The sequence below is a fragment of the Chaetodon trifascialis genome, chromosome 23 (assembly GCF_039877785.1).
Source record: "Chaetodon trifascialis isolate fChaTrf1 chromosome 23, fChaTrf1.hap1, whole genome shotgun sequence".
In the NCBI taxonomy this organism is placed as follows: domain Eukaryota; kingdom Metazoa; phylum Chordata; class Actinopteri; order Chaetodontiformes; family Chaetodontidae; genus Chaetodon; species Chaetodon trifascialis.
In genome coordinates, this window is record NC_092078.1 from 17,668,414 (window position 1) to 17,686,991 (window position 18,578).

General features: G+C 42.0%; 2 protein-coding genes across 4 annotated transcripts; both read right to left on the reverse strand.

The window, feature by feature from the left end:
- On the reverse strand, positions 1-11,167 carry sf1 (splicing factor 1). 2 transcript variants are annotated; one of them, XM_070993712.1, is made up of 12 exons: positions 10,761-11,167; positions 9,868-9,999; positions 8,058-8,133; positions 4,550-4,702; positions 3,886-3,975; positions 3,576-3,759; positions 3,312-3,427; positions 3,050-3,157; positions 2,767-2,959; positions 2,469-2,694; positions 1,436-1,600; positions 1-1,261 (listed from the first exon to the last, which is right to left on the reverse strand). In XM_070993712.1, exons 1-12 carry the CDS (start codon positions 11,017-11,019, stop codon positions 930-932), a joined length of 2,034 nt encoding a protein of 677 aa, XP_070849813.1. In that variant the 5' UTR covers positions 11,020-11,167; the 3' UTR covers positions 1-929. The 2 variants fall into 2 exon arrangements, with proteins under 2 accessions (XP_070849813.1, XP_070849814.1); XM_070993713.1 differs by having other exon boundaries at positions 2,469-2,691; positions 10,761-11,157.
- Positions 11,168-11,907: 740 nt separating this feature from the next.
- LOC139351509 (RNA-binding protein 4.1-like) lies at positions 11,908-17,632 on the reverse strand. Of its 2 annotated transcripts, none has more exons than XM_070993444.1 (3): positions 17,105-17,632; positions 14,699-15,122; positions 11,908-13,791 (listed from the first exon to the last, which is right to left on the reverse strand). In XM_070993444.1, the coding sequence occupies exons 2-3, from the start codon at positions 15,102-15,104 to the stop codon at positions 12,935-12,937; spliced, it is 1,263 nt and encodes a 420-aa protein (XP_070849545.1). In that variant the 5' UTR covers positions 15,105-15,122; positions 17,105-17,632; the 3' UTR covers positions 11,908-12,934. The 2 variants fall into 2 exon arrangements, with proteins under 2 accessions (XP_070849545.1, XP_070849546.1); XM_070993445.1 differs by having other exon boundaries at positions 13,670-13,791; positions 14,606-15,122; positions 17,105-17,259.
- Between the last annotated feature and the right edge of the window lie 946 nt (positions 17,633-18,578).

Consider the following 18,578-nt stretch of genomic DNA (forward strand, 5'->3'; position numbering starts at 1 on the left):
GTGAAATGGATCTGTTTAATGCTAAACCAAGCAAGATTTCAACAGCTATTCATTCAGGCTAGCGCCATATCACAACAGACTGATTCCAGAATCAGTAAAACTAACATTTTTCTCTTCTAGTAACTCGAGGGACAAAGTGGATGTTGTCAGCCTTGCAAAAGCAACACAAATACTGCGCAGAGCATCGGAGCAGAGATGCAGAAAAACATTGATACATCAGATTCTCAGCAGTCAGGTAGTGCAGGGGGTCAGGAGCCCATCGGGGTCATTGAGCCCACCCTCTTCAAACTCAGTGTCGCAACTGAGATGCAGGCAAGTAAGAAAAATTAAAACCCTGGAAATTTGTGGAAATCAATCTGAGACAGTACTACAAAAAGGTTTTCCGACAGAACTAAGAAACACTTCACATCTTGTTATTACAAAAATATTAATCTTATTAAACTCTAAGCCGACAGGGAACATGACAGGAGAATCAATTTGTGAGTGAGATGTTTACAATGGATCATGCAAGTTGAACTTTAATATATTAAATCCAATAGTAGTTGAGCCTTAAGGTCTGAATTGAACATCTGAAGCTGTGATACCTCTGAAGCACAAATTAAATGTCCGACGGGCTATTTGAGCAGTTTATTTGGTATACAAGTAACGTGACAAACTACAGTAGCAATGCAGAACGTGCCCGAAAGCAACAGTGTTTGTACGAACACGAGGACCTTTGTGTTAACACAAACTTTAAAAACAGGAAAAAGAACTAAGTAACGCAATTTTACAAATTGAACTGACAGCCTTCCGTTGTTTCAGAGATGTCTTCACAATATCAAGGATCAATAAAAAATAAAGCACTGGTTATATTTTTTTCTGTGAGCACACATCCACAATGTGCTGCAGGGTGGGAACTCTGGTGGGAGGACGATTCTTTTGTGGCAGGGTTAATTCTGGGGTGGAGGAGGTGGGGGCGCAGGAGGCATGCCAAAGGGGGGCATGCCCGGTACGCCCATTCCCATCATGGTGACAAAGTTGGAAGGGTCCATGGGTGGCGGGGGTGGCGGTGGGGCATACATCATGCCGGTTGAGCCTGGAGGTGGTGGAGGGGGTGGAGGAGGGGCGCCTGGGGGCAATGGGGGCTGGACACCAGGAGGAGGCGGCACCATGGATGGAGTACCCATGGGCGGTGGGGGCTGAGCTCCGGAGGCCGCAGGCTGCTGGGGCTGCTGCCATGGAGGCAGCGTGCCGGTGCCAGGGCTGGACGTGGTGGTTGTATCTGCAAGGGGTGGGGGACAGGTGGAGGTTAATGTTACTGACTATGACCTCACACTACAACACACACATTATTATAAGAAAAACAAAGAAAAAGTAGCATCTAAACTGGTTCTGACACAGTCTCCTCTACGTGAATGACAGAATAGTTTTGGATACAGTTTTTGTGTGGTCTTACTCTGTTGCCATGGCAGTGGTGTACTGGTTGCCATGCTACTGGTTGGAGGGGGAGGTGGGGCCTGCTGTTGCCATGGTGGCAGAGGTCCAGAAGGGGGAGGAGGTGGCTGGTTGCTTGGGGGAGGAGGAGGAGGCGGCATCATGCTCATCGGAGGTGGCAGCAGACCTACAAGGAAACCAACAGTCAAGCGTTTTCTCTCAGTCAAGTTACGATGCCAGTTTGTTCTGCTCGGTCCACTTCACAGGGACAAGTTTGTCTTGTTGCACATTTGCATGTGCTTATCATTTCTCATACCAACCTGACAGGCCCGTCAGTAAATGAGCTGTGAACAAGGAAGTCAAGCAACAGTTCTCAGGATGGCTCCTCTGCAGCATTTTGACATTTTCCCAGGGCTTGTAGAGAAGATGGTGCCTCAGAAACACAACCTACTGAAATAAAATCCTGTCCAGAGCGAGTATGAAGGTGATGTTTCACTCCTGCTCCAGCAACTATTACAGCTGTAATTACCTACTTTCTTTTTAGTTTTTAAATCCCATCTTGTTTTTCCTGGTTCAGTTCTTTCTGTTTAGTGTGAAAATTGAGGAAGTCAGATGCTTATCTGATAGAGGGAAAACCTGCCAACACCAAAGTGTAGACCTATTAGGAAACCTACCTGACAACAGAAATAAAAATGAAAGCCATCAGCAGAGCTACATCAGCTACACCAAACCTTTTCATGCCTGTGCTGAGGTGCGACTCCAAGAACAATCTTTGACTTAAATACATCACACAGGATCTCTGCCTCATGTATGTCCCTCTGTGCCTTCCCTTTACCCATCCAGCACCCACTGCGGAGACTCATGGTTTTGTCTTTTGGCTTAGTTCTGCTCAACGTCCTCATTTATGACAGACTACATTTACCAAAGGTTTAAATGTCATCCAGACAGATGAGTTATTTTATATTTCATTCCCCACCTTGTTCTGTAATGTTAATCTTCTCTGAACGAGGGAATTTTAGTAAAAACTCCCCAAATTCCTACATGTCAGCCCTTACCCATGGGATGTCCGTGGGGTCCTGGACCCTGGCCCATCGGAGGAGGAGGGGGCTGCATCCAGGGAGGAGGCAGGCTGTTGGGGTTGGGCGGCATTGGGGGGCCTCCTATGTTGGGCATTGGGGGAGGGAAGTTGTGGGGTCCTCCATGGCCACTGGGCCCTCCATGCATGCCATGGAAGTTCCTGTTCTCAGTCGGACCAGAACTCATCCAAGGAGGCCGGTTCTGCTGTACACAAAGTTGTTTTAGACATTTTTCTACACCAACATGAGTTAGGAATCATGTGTGTCGCCAACTAACCGGTGGTGGCTGGTTGTTGTTGGGTCCTGAGGCCCGAGGCACTCCTCCCTGGGTGCTGGAGTGTCCTCCAGAGGTCGGAACTGGTGCCTCCCCCAGCTCAGCCATGAGGGACAGATACTCCTTGTCCATACGAGCCTTGTCCTGAGCCGACTGAGGAGGCTCGCCACCTGTCGCTCTGTGGGCAGCGAATGAGCTGCACAAAGCAAAACAGCAAACATTTTTACTAAAATATTCATGGCACTGCACTATCAAATGAAACTTGATGTCTTGTTGTGATCATCACCTGGTGTACTTGCAGTCAGAGGAGATGTGGCCTGCTCCACCACACTTGGTACATAGGGTGGTGTTGGTGATACTGCGTGGCTCAGTGTTCTGCCAAGGACGAAGGATCCTATAGAGACAAAAAGGCACATTTCTGTCTTCAGTGGTGCTCTGTAACTTAAACTGAGCACAATGGACTTCCCCCTTCAGCAATGTCCACACATACATGACCCAACACTGAACTGTGCATAAAGCTCCACCATTTTCACATTTGTTACGCTGACCTGTTGTCGTCTTCCCTCAGTGTGCCGTTGAGTCTGGCCAGCTCCCTCAGCTGCATCTTTCGCAAGTCATTCTGGTCCTCTGGTGTCTCTATGCCTTGTTTCAGAATGTTGCGAATCTGTGGACACAAATTTCTCCCCATTAAAATTCCACAGACCCAAAGAGATACTGAATACATTCAGTATAGAAATAAATGTTCAGTCAGCTGAGTAGTGATGGAACATCTCACAGGAGCATGATCATCAGAAGAACTGAGGTGATCTAACCTGCTCCACGGCTTTCTTGACGTTCTCCATCGTGTTGGCGGTGACCAGTGCATGCAGGGGCTCGTCTTCTCCTGGCAGCATCTGTCCATCCTTTCGGCCAACCTTCCCCTCCTTCACAGAGCCTTTACCTCGGATCATGATCTTGGCACAACACTCCTTTTCAATGTTCTTCAGTGTATTACCACTGGTGAAACCAAAGAAGAAAAAAGTTAGAACAACAGCTCACCTTTAACAGAACTGGCTGTTTACGTACTTGCTGATAAAAGCAGGTAAAACAAACAACATGACAGTAATGTTAAATCCAGTTTACCGTGGCCCAATCAGCAGACCAACAAAGTTGATTTCAGGATATTCATCTTGAGGGATCATAACTTTGTCGTTGACTCTGGTGGCTGGAGGCCTACAGGAAACAAATCCAAGAGAAGAATTTACTCAAATGAACCGCTTTCTGACCACCGCCACTGGAGACTATCATCATGACACCATATAGATCTTAAGATCAACATCCACAAGACCTTTTCCACCACAGGAACTTAACCAGTAGCCCAGAGAGTCCCATAATCACAACTTTGAACAATCTTTTGTAGCGTTGCTTGTGATTCCAGTGTAACTTTCATGTTCCTGATACATGTCATTAAAATCATGTTTGTGCTGTTTGGTATGCAAGGGAAGAAATGCAGGTATGATTATTGATTTCTGTTTCTCTCTCCATTTTGCTGAATCACAGCTGGAGCTGCCACCGGTATTACAGTCTTCATAGTTTACTCCAATGCGTGCAGTGAACTCCTGAAACCCTCTGCTCCACCTTTTGGTCTGAAATCACCAAGTGCTCCACTGAATGTCCATACAGATGCATCAGGAAAATGGAAGTTACCGACACCGGGTCTGCTCAACAAATCACGACCGACAACAGTAAAAGACCCATAAAAGTATCCTGAGCAGTGCCCAAATTTAAACAAGAGACCAGATCATACTTATAGTCTGCAGGAGGCTTGAAGTCTGGGTTGAGTCCCACCATCTCAGTGATGAGGGAATGACGCTCCTCCTCGATCTTCTTTCGTGTGCGATACTCACGGGTGTTCAACCTCTTGCCCTCGCTGTTGTAGATGGGCTCTGGAGAGGGAGACCTGAAAATGGCATACAAAAAGACAAGAAAGACAACATCAATACCTTTCTAGAAGTGGAGCTCTGCCATCACCAGTCACACAGGCTCCCTACAGCTGACTAAGACTTTAAGAGTTTCAAATCTTCAGTTGGAATTTTGAATCAATGGGTGCTGACAGGCCTTACAAACAATGAGAAATGCAAAGAAAATTTTGGAAATTTGGATGGACTGAGAGAATTCTCAGACTATTTGACTCAAGGCCAGTGCAAGAGCGAACTTGACAAGAAAATTATGTAGGAACTCTGCACTGACATCCATTATTTTATACAATACAGGGTAAAAAGGGGGCAACCAAAGCTGTATAGTGGTAATTAACCCTATACACTGAAGGGGCATCAACCACAAGGGGGAAAAAAAATACATGGCCATAACTAAACCTGCATACAGGATTGTTGGCCTACAAGAAAGGAAAGTTGGAGGTAAGAAAAAGAAACCAAAGCAAAATTCACAATCCTAAGCAGAAAAGCTGGCTTTGAGAGTTGCTTGGTGTTGACGTGGCGGAAGAGGTCCGTACCTCCCCTTGGATGCTGAAAACCTGTGCTGCTGCGTTAAGGAGGCTCTGTGCTTGAAAAAGGTTAGGTTGATGTGGGGTAATTTGGGTTAGAGAAAAGGAATTGAGATTAGATACCTTTTCCTAAGCTCTCCCAGCAGAGAGCCACATTTGTGTCCATGTGATGCAAAGATCGAGAAAAAAAAACTGATTTTTCCTTTTATGCTTCAAACTTCCAACGGTGACAACCTGAAACACCCCCAGTTGGTTCTGTCACATTAGATCGGGGAGTGATTTATAAGAGTGCTGCAGATCTGCAATCGACTTTTTAAGTTGCTGTGGAAATGTCTGATTATGAAGAGAAACTCTACACAGTGCACAGATGACAGGGACGCTAGCTAGTAAAGGTCAACTTCACACACTCTTGAGAGCAAGTCACTTCCTGCAGGAACAGATCCTTATGGAAACTATGTACATACAATTCTGGAAGTTTTCTTCCAGACCTCAAGTGTCCAGAAGGAAAGCTGGAACACACGCCCTTTCCCCCTGGGTGGAGATGTTTAAAGCGCCGTTACGGGAAAACCAGAGATGACCAGCGGCAAATTATTAAGTCCAGGACAAAACCTAGTAATCAGTCTGTTATGATGTATGCTACACACGCCATGAGCTCTGTCATCACTGGCAAAAAGTTATAACATCCAGTAAGTAAAAAAAAAAAGTCAGGCAAGGCAATATCAATGGATGGGACTCGTGTGAATCTTTTGTCAACCAACAAACTTTTCCAAAAGAGCCAAATCACCTGAACTACTTCAACTTTAAAGCTGTTAAAGCTTTAGCATTGATTGTTTAACCATCAATGCCAAAAATACTCATTTACATACAGTAAGGTGTATTGACCCATACCTGTTTCAGAGAGAAATCTTTATACATTATGCATCATATACAGTATGTATTCACATATTCACACAGCACTCTACATCAGACACACAGAACAAGCAGTGGGTGAAAGCATGATGCATAAATACCAGTAGGCTAAAGCTGAAGCAACTAGGGGTCGACCGATCATTGAGCTGGCTGATTCTCGGAGCTCATCTTCAACCTGTTTCGAATTCATGGAATCTGTGTTTTTTAACCAACTGCCAACAAATCATTTAAAATTGATGCACCCGCCTTTCTGTCTGTAGTGCCACATTGTGGTCTTTGTTGATCCAAAATTTAGCCAGGAGACTAGCAGGCTAGATAATAATGTATGCATTTCTTCCATGTCACTAACAGTATCCTTGCTGGTCACTTTGGCAGCTCACAAATAACTCTTACTGTACAGATGGTGTACACTTGTCAGAGCTGAATAGTCACCCAATACCTTCTCCTGCTATTGTTTAGCTTTAGTAATCGATAGTGATGAAGTAGCTTTGTACTGAATGACAGGTACCCTGACATCACATGATGTTAATATATAACATTTAAATAATTGAACAGCTGTGTTTTCTGATGAATGGGGACGACAAAGTGACTCAAATTTCAGTATAAATTTAAGTTTCACTACTTTCATTTATTTTCACTTCATAAAACTTTGGGAAGCTATTTTGTTTATGTATTTATTAAACATTTGGGTTAATAAATTAGAGCATTTTGGGTTTTAATGTTGAAATGCTCTCCTTTAATTAAATACATGCTTAAAGGCGTTTCTACAACAATTCAATTTTTACTACAAACCAGTATCAGTTTCGAATATCGATTATCATCCTCCATGACAACTAATAATCAGTACGGTATGATCTGTGGAAAAACCACATCGGTCGACCCCCAGAAGCAACAAGTCCACTTAACTGTCAAGGCAAAGGAGAAATAATCCAATAAAAAGGTGCAAATATTCAAGACAGTTATCCTTGTCCTGGCAGTGACTTGCTTGCTAAGTGTCTTGGCTAAAATACATCTAAACTCACTTTATAATGACCTATATACAGTGGGCTGCCCAAGCTTTCACCCCCCCCCAACCTAATATTATCTCTTCAAAAACCGACTCCAATTAACTTGTCATTTTACCCAAGACTGAATGAGTTTTTACTACACCATAATGAAACAGACATCCTAGAAATCTATGTCCATTTGCTTGACCAAAACAAAGGCAAAACATAAACACTCAAGGCTCAGAACAACCTTCCTCAACCAAGAAAGACCAAAAGGCCAGAAAATGGACCTTGAGTTAAGATTTTTGTTGTTTTTTTTCAATGCCATAACCAGTAATTGCCTCATTGTCTCATTGTCTTGGGTAAAAATATATCATCTCTCCAATTTTAAAAAAAGGCTTGTAATAGCACTACCAGTGAGAAAAATTAACACATTTTTTCACCTTTTAAATGTCTTAATTATGTCGTTAACTACACCTGTCTTCACTTAACTAAACCATTTTAATAGATCTAGTAAAGAAGCTACACACCAACCTAAAAACTGCTAAAGCTACCAGTAGCAGTAAATGCACATTCATGTACATTTCCCTAATATAGTGTTATCTTATCTTAGTGGTGATGGAATGATGAGCAGTCTCTGAAATATATATAGATATATATAGATATATATATCTATATATATATAAGTCTCCTCTAGCTCTAGGTTTTGATGATGTGAAACACTGAAAAGTTTTAAAACAACACTGCCCTTCACTTAGCAGATAACTAACTAAATACTACATTTTCAAGCTAATACTATTATGCAATCTGAGATTTTGGCTAACCACCACATATATACTGAAAATCAACATCTGTCTTCCAAAAAGTCAAGAAGGTAGAGAAAATGTTACTGTTCATGGGTTTAATCTTTTTCCGACCTGTCCTCAGGGTTAACAGGGATTCCCAGGTCTCCTGTACGCAGTTTACGAGTCAGGTCTTCAATCTGCAGTTGGACTGGAAGAATTCAGGTTAGGAAAGAAAAACAAGGATGGAGAGAAATGTGGTTACCACAACAACATCAGAGAGACAACGCTCTGTACATTAGAGCACCGTCTCATACATTACTGAGGTAAAGACAATTGGTGAGTCTGTTAAATAAAAGGGAGATCAAATCAACATCTGGTAAGAGTCTAAAGCATGAAACAGCTTAATCATATATGAAGACATCAGAGGAACAAGTTACCCAGAATGAGTATGTTCTAGGGCTCATTTACATTAGCATTAAGAAGACTAACCTTTTCTCAGACAATGACTCCATATGGCAACATATTATAGTAATAGTAGACCATGATTCCTAAAAATGCCTGCCAAACCATTAAAATTTCAAACCTGAGCTGCGGGTTCCTTCCATGAAGACAGGGCTTCACACACACTGCAGCATATTGTGTTTAACGGCTTTGGCATTTTAAGGACACATCAGGTCTAAAAAGCACTGATTGGTCTATTTGTTTTGCAAGTTTCAAGAACAAAAAGGTGTTTGTGGTCACTCTTTGCACTCCACAGATCTAACACTGAGGGGCTGCAGTGACATAAAGACAATTATTATTTTTAGAAGGCAATGATAAAAAATAAATAAATCAGTCATCCCATGCACATTATGAAAGTTGTAATGAAATACCCCCAAACACAGAAATTCACTGGTCACTGAAACAATTGCTCTGGATTATAGAGATGAATACAGGCCCTGTGAATTGTGGTTCACAGCTTTTTCATCTTAAAACACTTCCCTTGGATTGTTTTAGGGGATCTACTGAATGAGCAAAGGAAATGACAAGTGTGACAACAGAAGGTGGACACAAATGAATGTTTACATACCAAAGAACAACAACCATTACCAATGAGTGAACAACATCAACAACGATGTCACTTATTGACAAAGGATATCTGCTTCAAACTACCCCTTTGAGGGCCTGTGAAGGCAGTGCGTTGATGCTACACTGCTGCTGGAAGGCATTTGTGGTTCAAACCCATTTGCTTCATACGATTATTCTGAGCAAAATGACGAGAGTTTCCCAATTTGCAATGCCCACTAAACCAGCTAGTTGAGAAATTTAAATATGCACGATTCACATGCCATCGAAGCAGCACTGCTCACACTTAAACAGACGCACACTTTAGTATATTAGGATATTATGAGTAACGCCTCCATGCACAGAACAGTACTGATGAAGTGTGGGGGCTCAAGCAAGACAGTGAGCAGTGACCTGCAGCTCAGGACAGACAGCAGCAAGCAGTGGTGTTTAATGATCTCAAATCCCTCTTGCTAATGGCTGCCCAGTGGTATGCAAACCATAAGACTACAGAAACACTTGCCACAGCAGAACCACTTTAATTCCATTAAAGAGAAATAACTGTAATTAACATGTTGCGTCATCAAGTTATAATCATTGCTCATCAGAAACAAGTGCTTTGTCTCAACAGTTGGAGCAAACGTAGACATTTCCCACTTTGTGGAACGTGGTAGAATTGTGTGAATCAAAGTTTTTAGTTAGGATTCATCTCGTGGGAGCCTTCGGAGAGCTCTAACTGTTGGGAATTCAGCATACAGGCTACAAGTTTTTACATTAATACTGGTACAAACCATGTAAGGAAACTAGAACCATGAAGAAAGATGTACCTGATGAGACATGTTATAAAATAACTTACACTGTAATCTTAATTATCAAGAGATATTCATTAAAAATTTACCTATATAGGCTCTCTCCTGGTCCCGCGTCAATCCGGGGGGAATGACAGTGGGCATGCCCGGTATGACTGTTTTCTGATCAGGCGTCTCGCTGCTCCAACGACTCTTCTTCCTTTGTTTCTTCTGACTGAAATCTACCGAGAGAAACGGGAGATTGTGTCCGTGTTAGCTGTAGCTTCGATGTGTAATATTACGATCGTGAATTCAAGGGCCGCTCAACTTGACCTTGCTTCTGAGTAGAGGTAACAGGAAGCGGCAATGACCCACAGGAGGACTGAACATAAGAACCCTTCAACTTGGCACACGTAAGCAGACACCAAGGGGTCCTGATAGCAATATAACTCTGGTTTCAAGAGTAACGTTATGGTTCACAGGTAAAGCCATCAATTAACTACATCCCACCTGTGAGTTTACTCATCTAACGTTGCAATGAAAACTGAAACCTTACAATTCAAAAGAGGCAACTGCGCTCACCTCGTCAACGCAGCACTGAACATAGCGACAAAACTAAGCTAACGTTTGCCATGACTGCCTCATGACACTGACAATAACAAAACTTCAGTTAGCAACAAGCTAACAAAAGCGTTGCACTGATTGGTGTCCCTTAAAGTTAGTTACACATTGTGGCATTTCTTTATTCACATAACGTTTACAACGAACATAAATAGTTTAATACTGGGGCTATGTGCAACGCGCAAATTCAATCCCAAGTGAGCTAACATAAGGTATTCACCAGCTTCCGTTTCATGGCTACCTTTAGCTGGGCTGTCTCCATTTCGTGCCAGAGCTTGATGTAGGGCCTTTAGCCCATGTTACTTAGCCACATTAGCTGACTAGCGTTAACTCATGCCGCATCAAGTGTTGGAAATGTTGGTGAGACATTTGGATATCTTACCTGGTTTGGCCATTCCGCCCCCCGCAACTGCCTGCTGTTGAACCTGGGCCGAAAAACTTGTCGCTGGATTGAACTGGTGTGACGGAAAAGATGCGCTTGGCATCGCAGGCTGGAAACCTTGTAGCGAAGGAAAGGATGCAGGCGGCCCTGGCGTTGGCATCAACCCGTTCCCCGCACCAGGCCCGGCGTCAAATCCTCGTTTAGCGCCAATACTGGGGTGCAACTTCCCTAAAGGAGTTGCGTTCGCTCCCGTGGCCATTTTTGGTGTGCTCAGATGGCTCAGTCTCTATCAAATGTCAGTCGATTCAGGTTTAAATTAGTTTAAACTGAGAAAATATCTAGCTAACTGCTGCATACAAAACCCTTTTACATTACTTTAATCAAAATGGCGCCCAGCAGAAGACCACAAAGGTTGATCGCATGGATGTGGGATGATCCGCTGTAGTATAAAGTATTCCTATTGGCCAGAATAAGCCACGCCCCACAGACAGTGTCCTATTGGGCAAAGCGTTTTTCCTTAGCCTCATTCTTCAAACTGATTGGCTCATATGACTCTCAATCCCGGTGTGTTTCTACCCATCCAATAAATTTACCCAGTATTGAAACCTGGATATGAACTATAAACTAATAAATGCTCCCAAATCAGACCTCGCATGAAAATGTTATTTAATATAGATTTTTCCTTTGCACATTCAAAGTAAATTCATATGCCAACAGTGCATAAACGAACATTCAATACAAATTCAAATAAGTGGAACTTGTGTTCTGTGGCAAAACATCAGCAGGTTCTCTAACAAGGCAACGGTCCTCAAGACCTCTACGTCGATGCCCACTTAAAATTTCATTTTGAAAATATTTGTCAATATAAATGATAAAATTGCAAATGTGGCTGGTGGTTCCCAAATGAGACATGCTAGTGCTATCATATTTCATCCACATTGACCTGCTGTACTGTCACCTTATTGTATTGTCATTATGTTCTCCTACACTCCAGAAATAATGTCAGCATATCATTTCTGAGTGATTTTTGGTGTAACTTACACAAAGGTCATCAACCCTGAACTTTTAAACTGACTGACTGTCGCAATTTGATGCACATGCCATATGACAATTTACCAGATTAGCACAAGAAAGACACGTCACAGTGTTCAGATTTAAGACAAACAGATTTTAATTTGAACCTACCAGAAATCAAGACAGACACCATCAGAGGCCATTTTCATTTTGAAACAACAATATATGTTCAAGATGCGAAACCTCATTTATCACAGCAATGAAAATCAATTTAACCTGTCAAGTGACAAAAAAATAAAATAAAATAAAATAAAAAAAAAAAACATGATCATGCTGCACCTTGATAAAAAGTTCAACTTAATTTCACAGAAGTTTTGATAGAACCCAAATGCAAAAGTGTACCCATTTTTACACTGTGCAGATCCATATTTGGTACAGGTGTGACATTAAAGTTCACAGGTTAGACAGTGTCGGTGATGAAGCATACAGTATTCAAATGTTTCGAAAATTGCTCCACACATGTAGTAACAATGTGAACTTACACAAACACAAATACACTAAAATGCACATAGTAATACATTAGATACGGCTAAAAAGAATTTATGAAAGTTAATCAACATAAACCTAAGACTCACCTTTAAAACATGCACCATGCACTAATTTAATTTGCTTCTATTAACAGAGTCTAAATAGTGTGTGATAATAGCTACTTTCAGCGGCGCAGAAGTTCTGTTCTTATAGTATGATGAACAGACGTCAACCAGGTCGGAGATGAACCCAGGATCTGTACTTCCACACTGAGGCTAAGCCATCTCAGAACTGCACCAACACCACAACATGTAACTGGACAATGACAGGTGGTCAACTGAGCATTAGTTGTACTGCATTTTGAAGTATAACCTGGAATGAGATCACAGCATAATGTCAATGTAGTTAACCATTCACATTGAAATCTACTTGTTGGCTATTCCGACTGGCAAGCTTTATTGTCACCTTATTCTTACTACCCACACGCCTCACATACACAAAGGGATGACTTTTGCCAATATTACCAATAAGATATACTGTTTAATGTTTAATTTTCAGTGATTCCAATGGCACTTAGGCTATTCTATCCACTAAATGTCAGACAGCTCTCGCCTGACTGTATGAAACTATGATTAGTATGTAAATCGTGCCCGCTCCGTGCCGGGATCCCGCGGATGTTCATAGGTAGAACTTCTTGGGAGGGTGGGCACCGGGGAAAGGCGCGAACGCTCATATGCATATCCATCTGCCTCAGCAGGGACTCTCCGAATCGGACTCCGGTCACGTGTATAGTATGAGGAGACTGGGGCTGGTGGAGGAGGAAGGGGGCACTCGTATGGGTCGAGGCTAGAGGGGGGCAGACGTTCCCTCATTAAAGCTGTAGAGGTCGTTGCTGATGGACCAGGCAAAGGGACAGCGCGACGTTCTTCGAAATAACTGCCTCCGTAAGAATTGGCCCTGTACTTCTCGTAGTAGTCCACGACCCCGTACGGATCCCTTTCCTCGTAAGGCGACCGTCGCATCGGGTAGGCTGGTACCGCGCCATAGAGTGAGCCGTTGCTCCTGTATGCCGCCTCGCTGCCATACATCCGAGCCATGCTATGTTCAGCAACAGCGCTTATGCCGTAACCTGGGTGCGGCCCATATCTCATTGCGCTCTCGTAGCCTGCGCCCCTTCTGTACCCTGCCATGTTGTTGCCGTGACCAGAACCCCGGGAAAAACCATGTACTGGAGCATAGCCGCCACCATAATCTGGATCGCCACTGAAGTCCGGATGATAACCCCTGCTGCGACCACGCCCGCCAAATCTCGAGGCATCATATCCATCAGACTTTGGCTCTGAGCCGTTTCTGTGGTAGCCATTTTGGTCTAGAGGGCATTCTTTGGACCAGTGACCTTCCTGCCCGCAACGATAACAACCCGATCTGTCTCCCATTCCCGGCGCAGTACGCAGGCGGCTAGTCGAAAGCTTCACGCTCATCAGTTTGCCTTAAAAAGAAAAGACTCAATGAGGACTTATGCCTGCATTTATTCTAAATAATATATTTGACATTTCCTGCCTGGCAAACAAAAGCCTTCTAATCCACCAGTCTGGTAAAAAGCTGCATTATACACCAAAACTAGCAATAAAACATGACTTATGATTTGTGCATTTGTAAATAATAATTAAAGCTGAAATCCGTAACTTTCCACACGTTTCCCCCTGCAGTGACATGAGGTAGCAAATGATGTTCACACTACAGAAAAAATGTCAGACTTGTCATGGAAGGTTCCATGTAAGCTTGCTTTTGGAATCGGCTGACGCTAAACTTGCGATAAGTCAGCAAAGTCGGACAGCTCGAATTATACTTTCTGTGTAGGCATGAGGGTCTGTGTGACGAAAAGTTCATCACATGGCCATATAGCTGGGAGTTTGTAGGGACCACACAGCCCAAAATATCTGACGGCGCTGAAATACGTGTGAACACGCATGTGCAGAAACCACGCGCATTGATTTTGATGTTTGTCCAGCCCTACGTTGCTGGGTCTGACTTGTAAAAATACAGATATGGTTTGTAATACATTACTTCCAGTATTAAATTGACTGTACAAGCATTTACAACCTAAACAGGTATATCCTGACGAGTGCAGTAGGTTCCCATTTGTGTTTCACAACAATCAAACATACAGATGGGTATTACCAATGCCATTACGGATACCAGCTTTAAAATAAGAAATATTGACAGCTGCCTACATTTTCCAGCTTACCATTATCCCTTAATCTTTCTCTATTTACTCACCTGCATGTGGATCCATGACTTACCTATCAATTCACAAGAACAGAATTAAATATTCTTCACACTATATCTTGAATATAAAAGGTAAACTCCCATTAAAGCCCAGCCCAAGAGTTCACCTTTAAAAGCTGTGTTGTCTAACTGACTAATGGCCTCCATGGCATCTTCCATTCGCTCCATGTGAACGAAAGCATAGTTTTTTACTATGTCACACTCCAACACAGCACCAAACTCTTCAAACTTGGCCCTCAGCTCCTGGTTGGTACAGGCAATGTTGCCAACATGTAGTTTAGTGGATCCTCTTGACTTGCCACGGCTCAATTCCACATTCATGGGCTGGCCATTAAGCTCATAATGGTGGAGGTTGCGGATGGCTTCTTCTGCCTCAGCTTTGTCATCCATGTGCACAAAGCCAAAGTTCTTGACAATAGTGCATTCTGCAATCTTGCCATACTGGGAGAAGAGAGAGCGAAGCTCATCTGATGTGGTGTCTGGTGACAAGTTCCCAATGAATATTTTCACCATTGTGGAGCGTGTGTGTCACTAAGGAAGAACAAGAAGTCAAGATTATTGGCACTATAATTCTATTGACTCAATTAATACACTGACCAGTTAGTTTAACCTAAATCCAAATCAGCATCACAATCATTCTGGAAACTTGAGCCTCGATTTGCATGCTTTCACAAGGCTTTACTGCAACTAGCATGGAGATAGTCACAACTATAATTTTTAGAGAGATTTAGAGATTTTGTTGTGTAGTTGTACAGGACAACTTTGACATATAAAAAAACCCCTGAATTTCAGTTTTGGAAAATCTTGTCACCTTAGTTACAAATATTAACAGACAATTCATTTTAAGGGTCATTTCACAATCAGAATCACTGATTTGAGTAACTGTGTCCTCCAAAAACACAGGGCAGTATATATTTGTATACTTCACCTAAACAAAGCAAAAGCCTAATTTGGTGTGTTATGCACATGCATCGTGGCTATTTGGGAGACAATGAAAAGATGATACATAAACAGAAACAAATAGCACAAAGCCTGACCTTTGGCAGACTGAGCCTGTAGAAGTCCGCGGTTTCCATTCCAATATATTTCTAAAATGTGCAATGTTGGCTGTTGTTTTCACAAATGAGCACTCATAAATCTCCTTCTTCAGATACACTGGTATGGCTGATATTATTAACTAGAAATCATAGTACAGAAATGCAGATGATGTGCAGTATTTGAGGGAATTTATAAAAACTTGTTGACAAGATCATGCCAAGATCAAGATCAATATAAAATGTCCTACATATCTTGACCACAAATCAAAAACTTTTTGTGTATGCCAAAATTATATTGACTTAAATAATCCAATATTGGTTGTGCTCTAGCTCTCGCCTTAATTAAAGTCATTTTTAAGGATTTTGTTCTTCTACAGTATTGCTGTTTGAATGAGGTCCAACCTATGTACTTTTTGTGATATAACAGATGATGTAAATGAAGGAAATGGCATTCTGCTGTTGATAGTTTGCCTTTGAAGTCTTAACTTATCCCTTTCATCAATACATCTTGTCGCATAAATACACTGGCAAAAGGGGTCCCATAGCTGTTACCTTGTAACTGCAAACTTTTCCTCATATCTTAGAAAGAAACTGGCGGGACGGGGATCAACATAAGTTTTGAGATAATGTTGTGACATATTGTAATCCTAAATGTGAGGAATATTAGTGCATGCTACGATGTAAAAATGAACACTGGCAATATCGCTGATTTTGATTTTGGGTTTTCAGGAACTCTGTGTGAGACGTATACCTTATAACAATGGGACCCCCTGCACCCTCACACACATTTTTATTAATCTACGAGTAATTTAAGAATATTGTACCATGCTCTTTTGTCACCAGTGAAACTTTCAGTAAACATTCTCCAGATGTGTGATGGCGGTGTTGTGCTGTGCTCGTAATTTAGTAGCATATAGATGAGTAATCTGAACCCAAAACAAAATATCGATAATGAATTTGATGTTATCGTCTGCGGAACACGGAGTACGATTAGCAGTTTATCTTCATGTAATATCAAGAGCCAAAGTTATCAAGAACAATGAAATTACTTTCCAAAGACACGGATGGATTTATCTCAATCCACAGCTTAGTAGTAGTAGTATCACATCGTGGCTCCGCAGCTCACTTTCGTTAGCTTCCGAGCAAGCAAAACTAACGTTAGCCAAGCTAGTTGGGTGATAACCCAAATTGTAGCATAACAGTTCACAAGTATGGATTACTATGTTGGGTTTTACTCGGTTACAAAGTTACATAACATGCCCCTCCACGCTTATAGGCGACTGCCTTCACACGCTGCACGCCCATGACTAACGTTAGTCTGTAGGTTAGCCTAGCCTGACATTAGCTATATATTTAGTAGAAGCCTTTTTGTTATTGGCTTACGAAATGTGAGTAACCGGAGTGCACTGACTAACATAAATTCGAAAAGCAGAATTCCTTTAGGTTGTGTTCATGTTGTGGTACTTGAATTCTTACCTTTGAAGCTGCAGTGTGCGTCTCTTCCCTCGGAAAATGAAATGACGACTGCCGCCTCACCGACTGACGCTACATGACGGGCTCGTGACCAGGCTAACACCATGTCACAGACAGCTAACCTGGTTAGCTCTTTGTGGCATCATGTCGAGATGAGATGCAAAAAAGGAAAGCAATGACAGAAAAGACGCAACATGTATCAGAACATCCCTGGTCACAAATACTGGAAATCTTTTGATAGTCTTGATCCAGCGCCATAATCACGATCTCGTTGATATATATTTAAAATTCGTCATCTTGCGCAGCTACAGACATTCTGAAAAATACCTGATTACGTTTTATTTCCTAATATACCAACCGATTATGACCAAATGAGCTGTCTTTGACCGGCCACTTATTTCAAAAATATAAGCCTAAATGTCAAGCTCATATTTGTATTATGTATGTGAGCAGGTCTGAACATAACAATGGCAATGACAGCTGTAGCACGAGTAAGAGAGTTCTGCAGTATGGAGGCTCAGGATTGTCACTGGAAAACATGACTGCTGTCAATCAACGATCACGTTATTCTCTTGGATGTTAGTTTGGGGCCAGGGGTTCCCTACTTTTTTTTTTTATTAGTCTTTTAAATGAAGCAGTGCCTTTTCACGGCCCCTCATCTAAAACTGTTCCACCAAAGTGTGAATGCACCACTACATTTTCACAAAAAGTAAGCAAAGGTTGAAGAAAGTACAATAAAAGGTGTGAGCATAATATTTTTCTTCCTTCCTATTCCAGTAACACTGTGGAGGGTTCTCATGCTGGGAGCAACTCATCCACAACAGATGTTGCAGACTGTGAGTATCATATTGAATATGATGACATTAAAAAAATCGAAATTCTTGTCACATAATAGTAACAGTATTTAAAACCACCCAAAATCAATAAGCAATATGTACTGTGAATAACAATCATGTCGATCATTTGGTCCATATTGCTTACTTCTTCGGCGGGTGGGCCTGACGGCATGGAGCTTCATATCCTTAAATCTGATGAACAGGTTCTAAAACCATAAACCTCATGCTGAAAAGCAAAAGAATTATTTTGAAAAGGTGTTGAGAGAATAGTGCCATTGCACCTAAAACCAAAGTTAGACACAATCATACTGGTTTCAAACAAATAACTGAAAATGTCCCAAAAAACATTTGGCTTTATTAAAAACTGTATTCATTTTAGATCTTTAATGTATGCTGGTACTTTTACAGCCAGTATGAAAAATACAAATTTCAAGTCTGTCTATATGCAAAACAAACAAAGGCACCCTCAACAAAACGCAAGTGCCTCATTACTTCAGCAGCCCAAGCCCCCAGTGCCGCCTCACATTTTTCTATCTGCGTATGCTGTTACATGGAGAACAATGAACATCCATCCCAGACTAAACATCAAGACACGATGGGTTATTGTCTGTTGTCAGCTGTGGAAAAACATTGTGTACAAC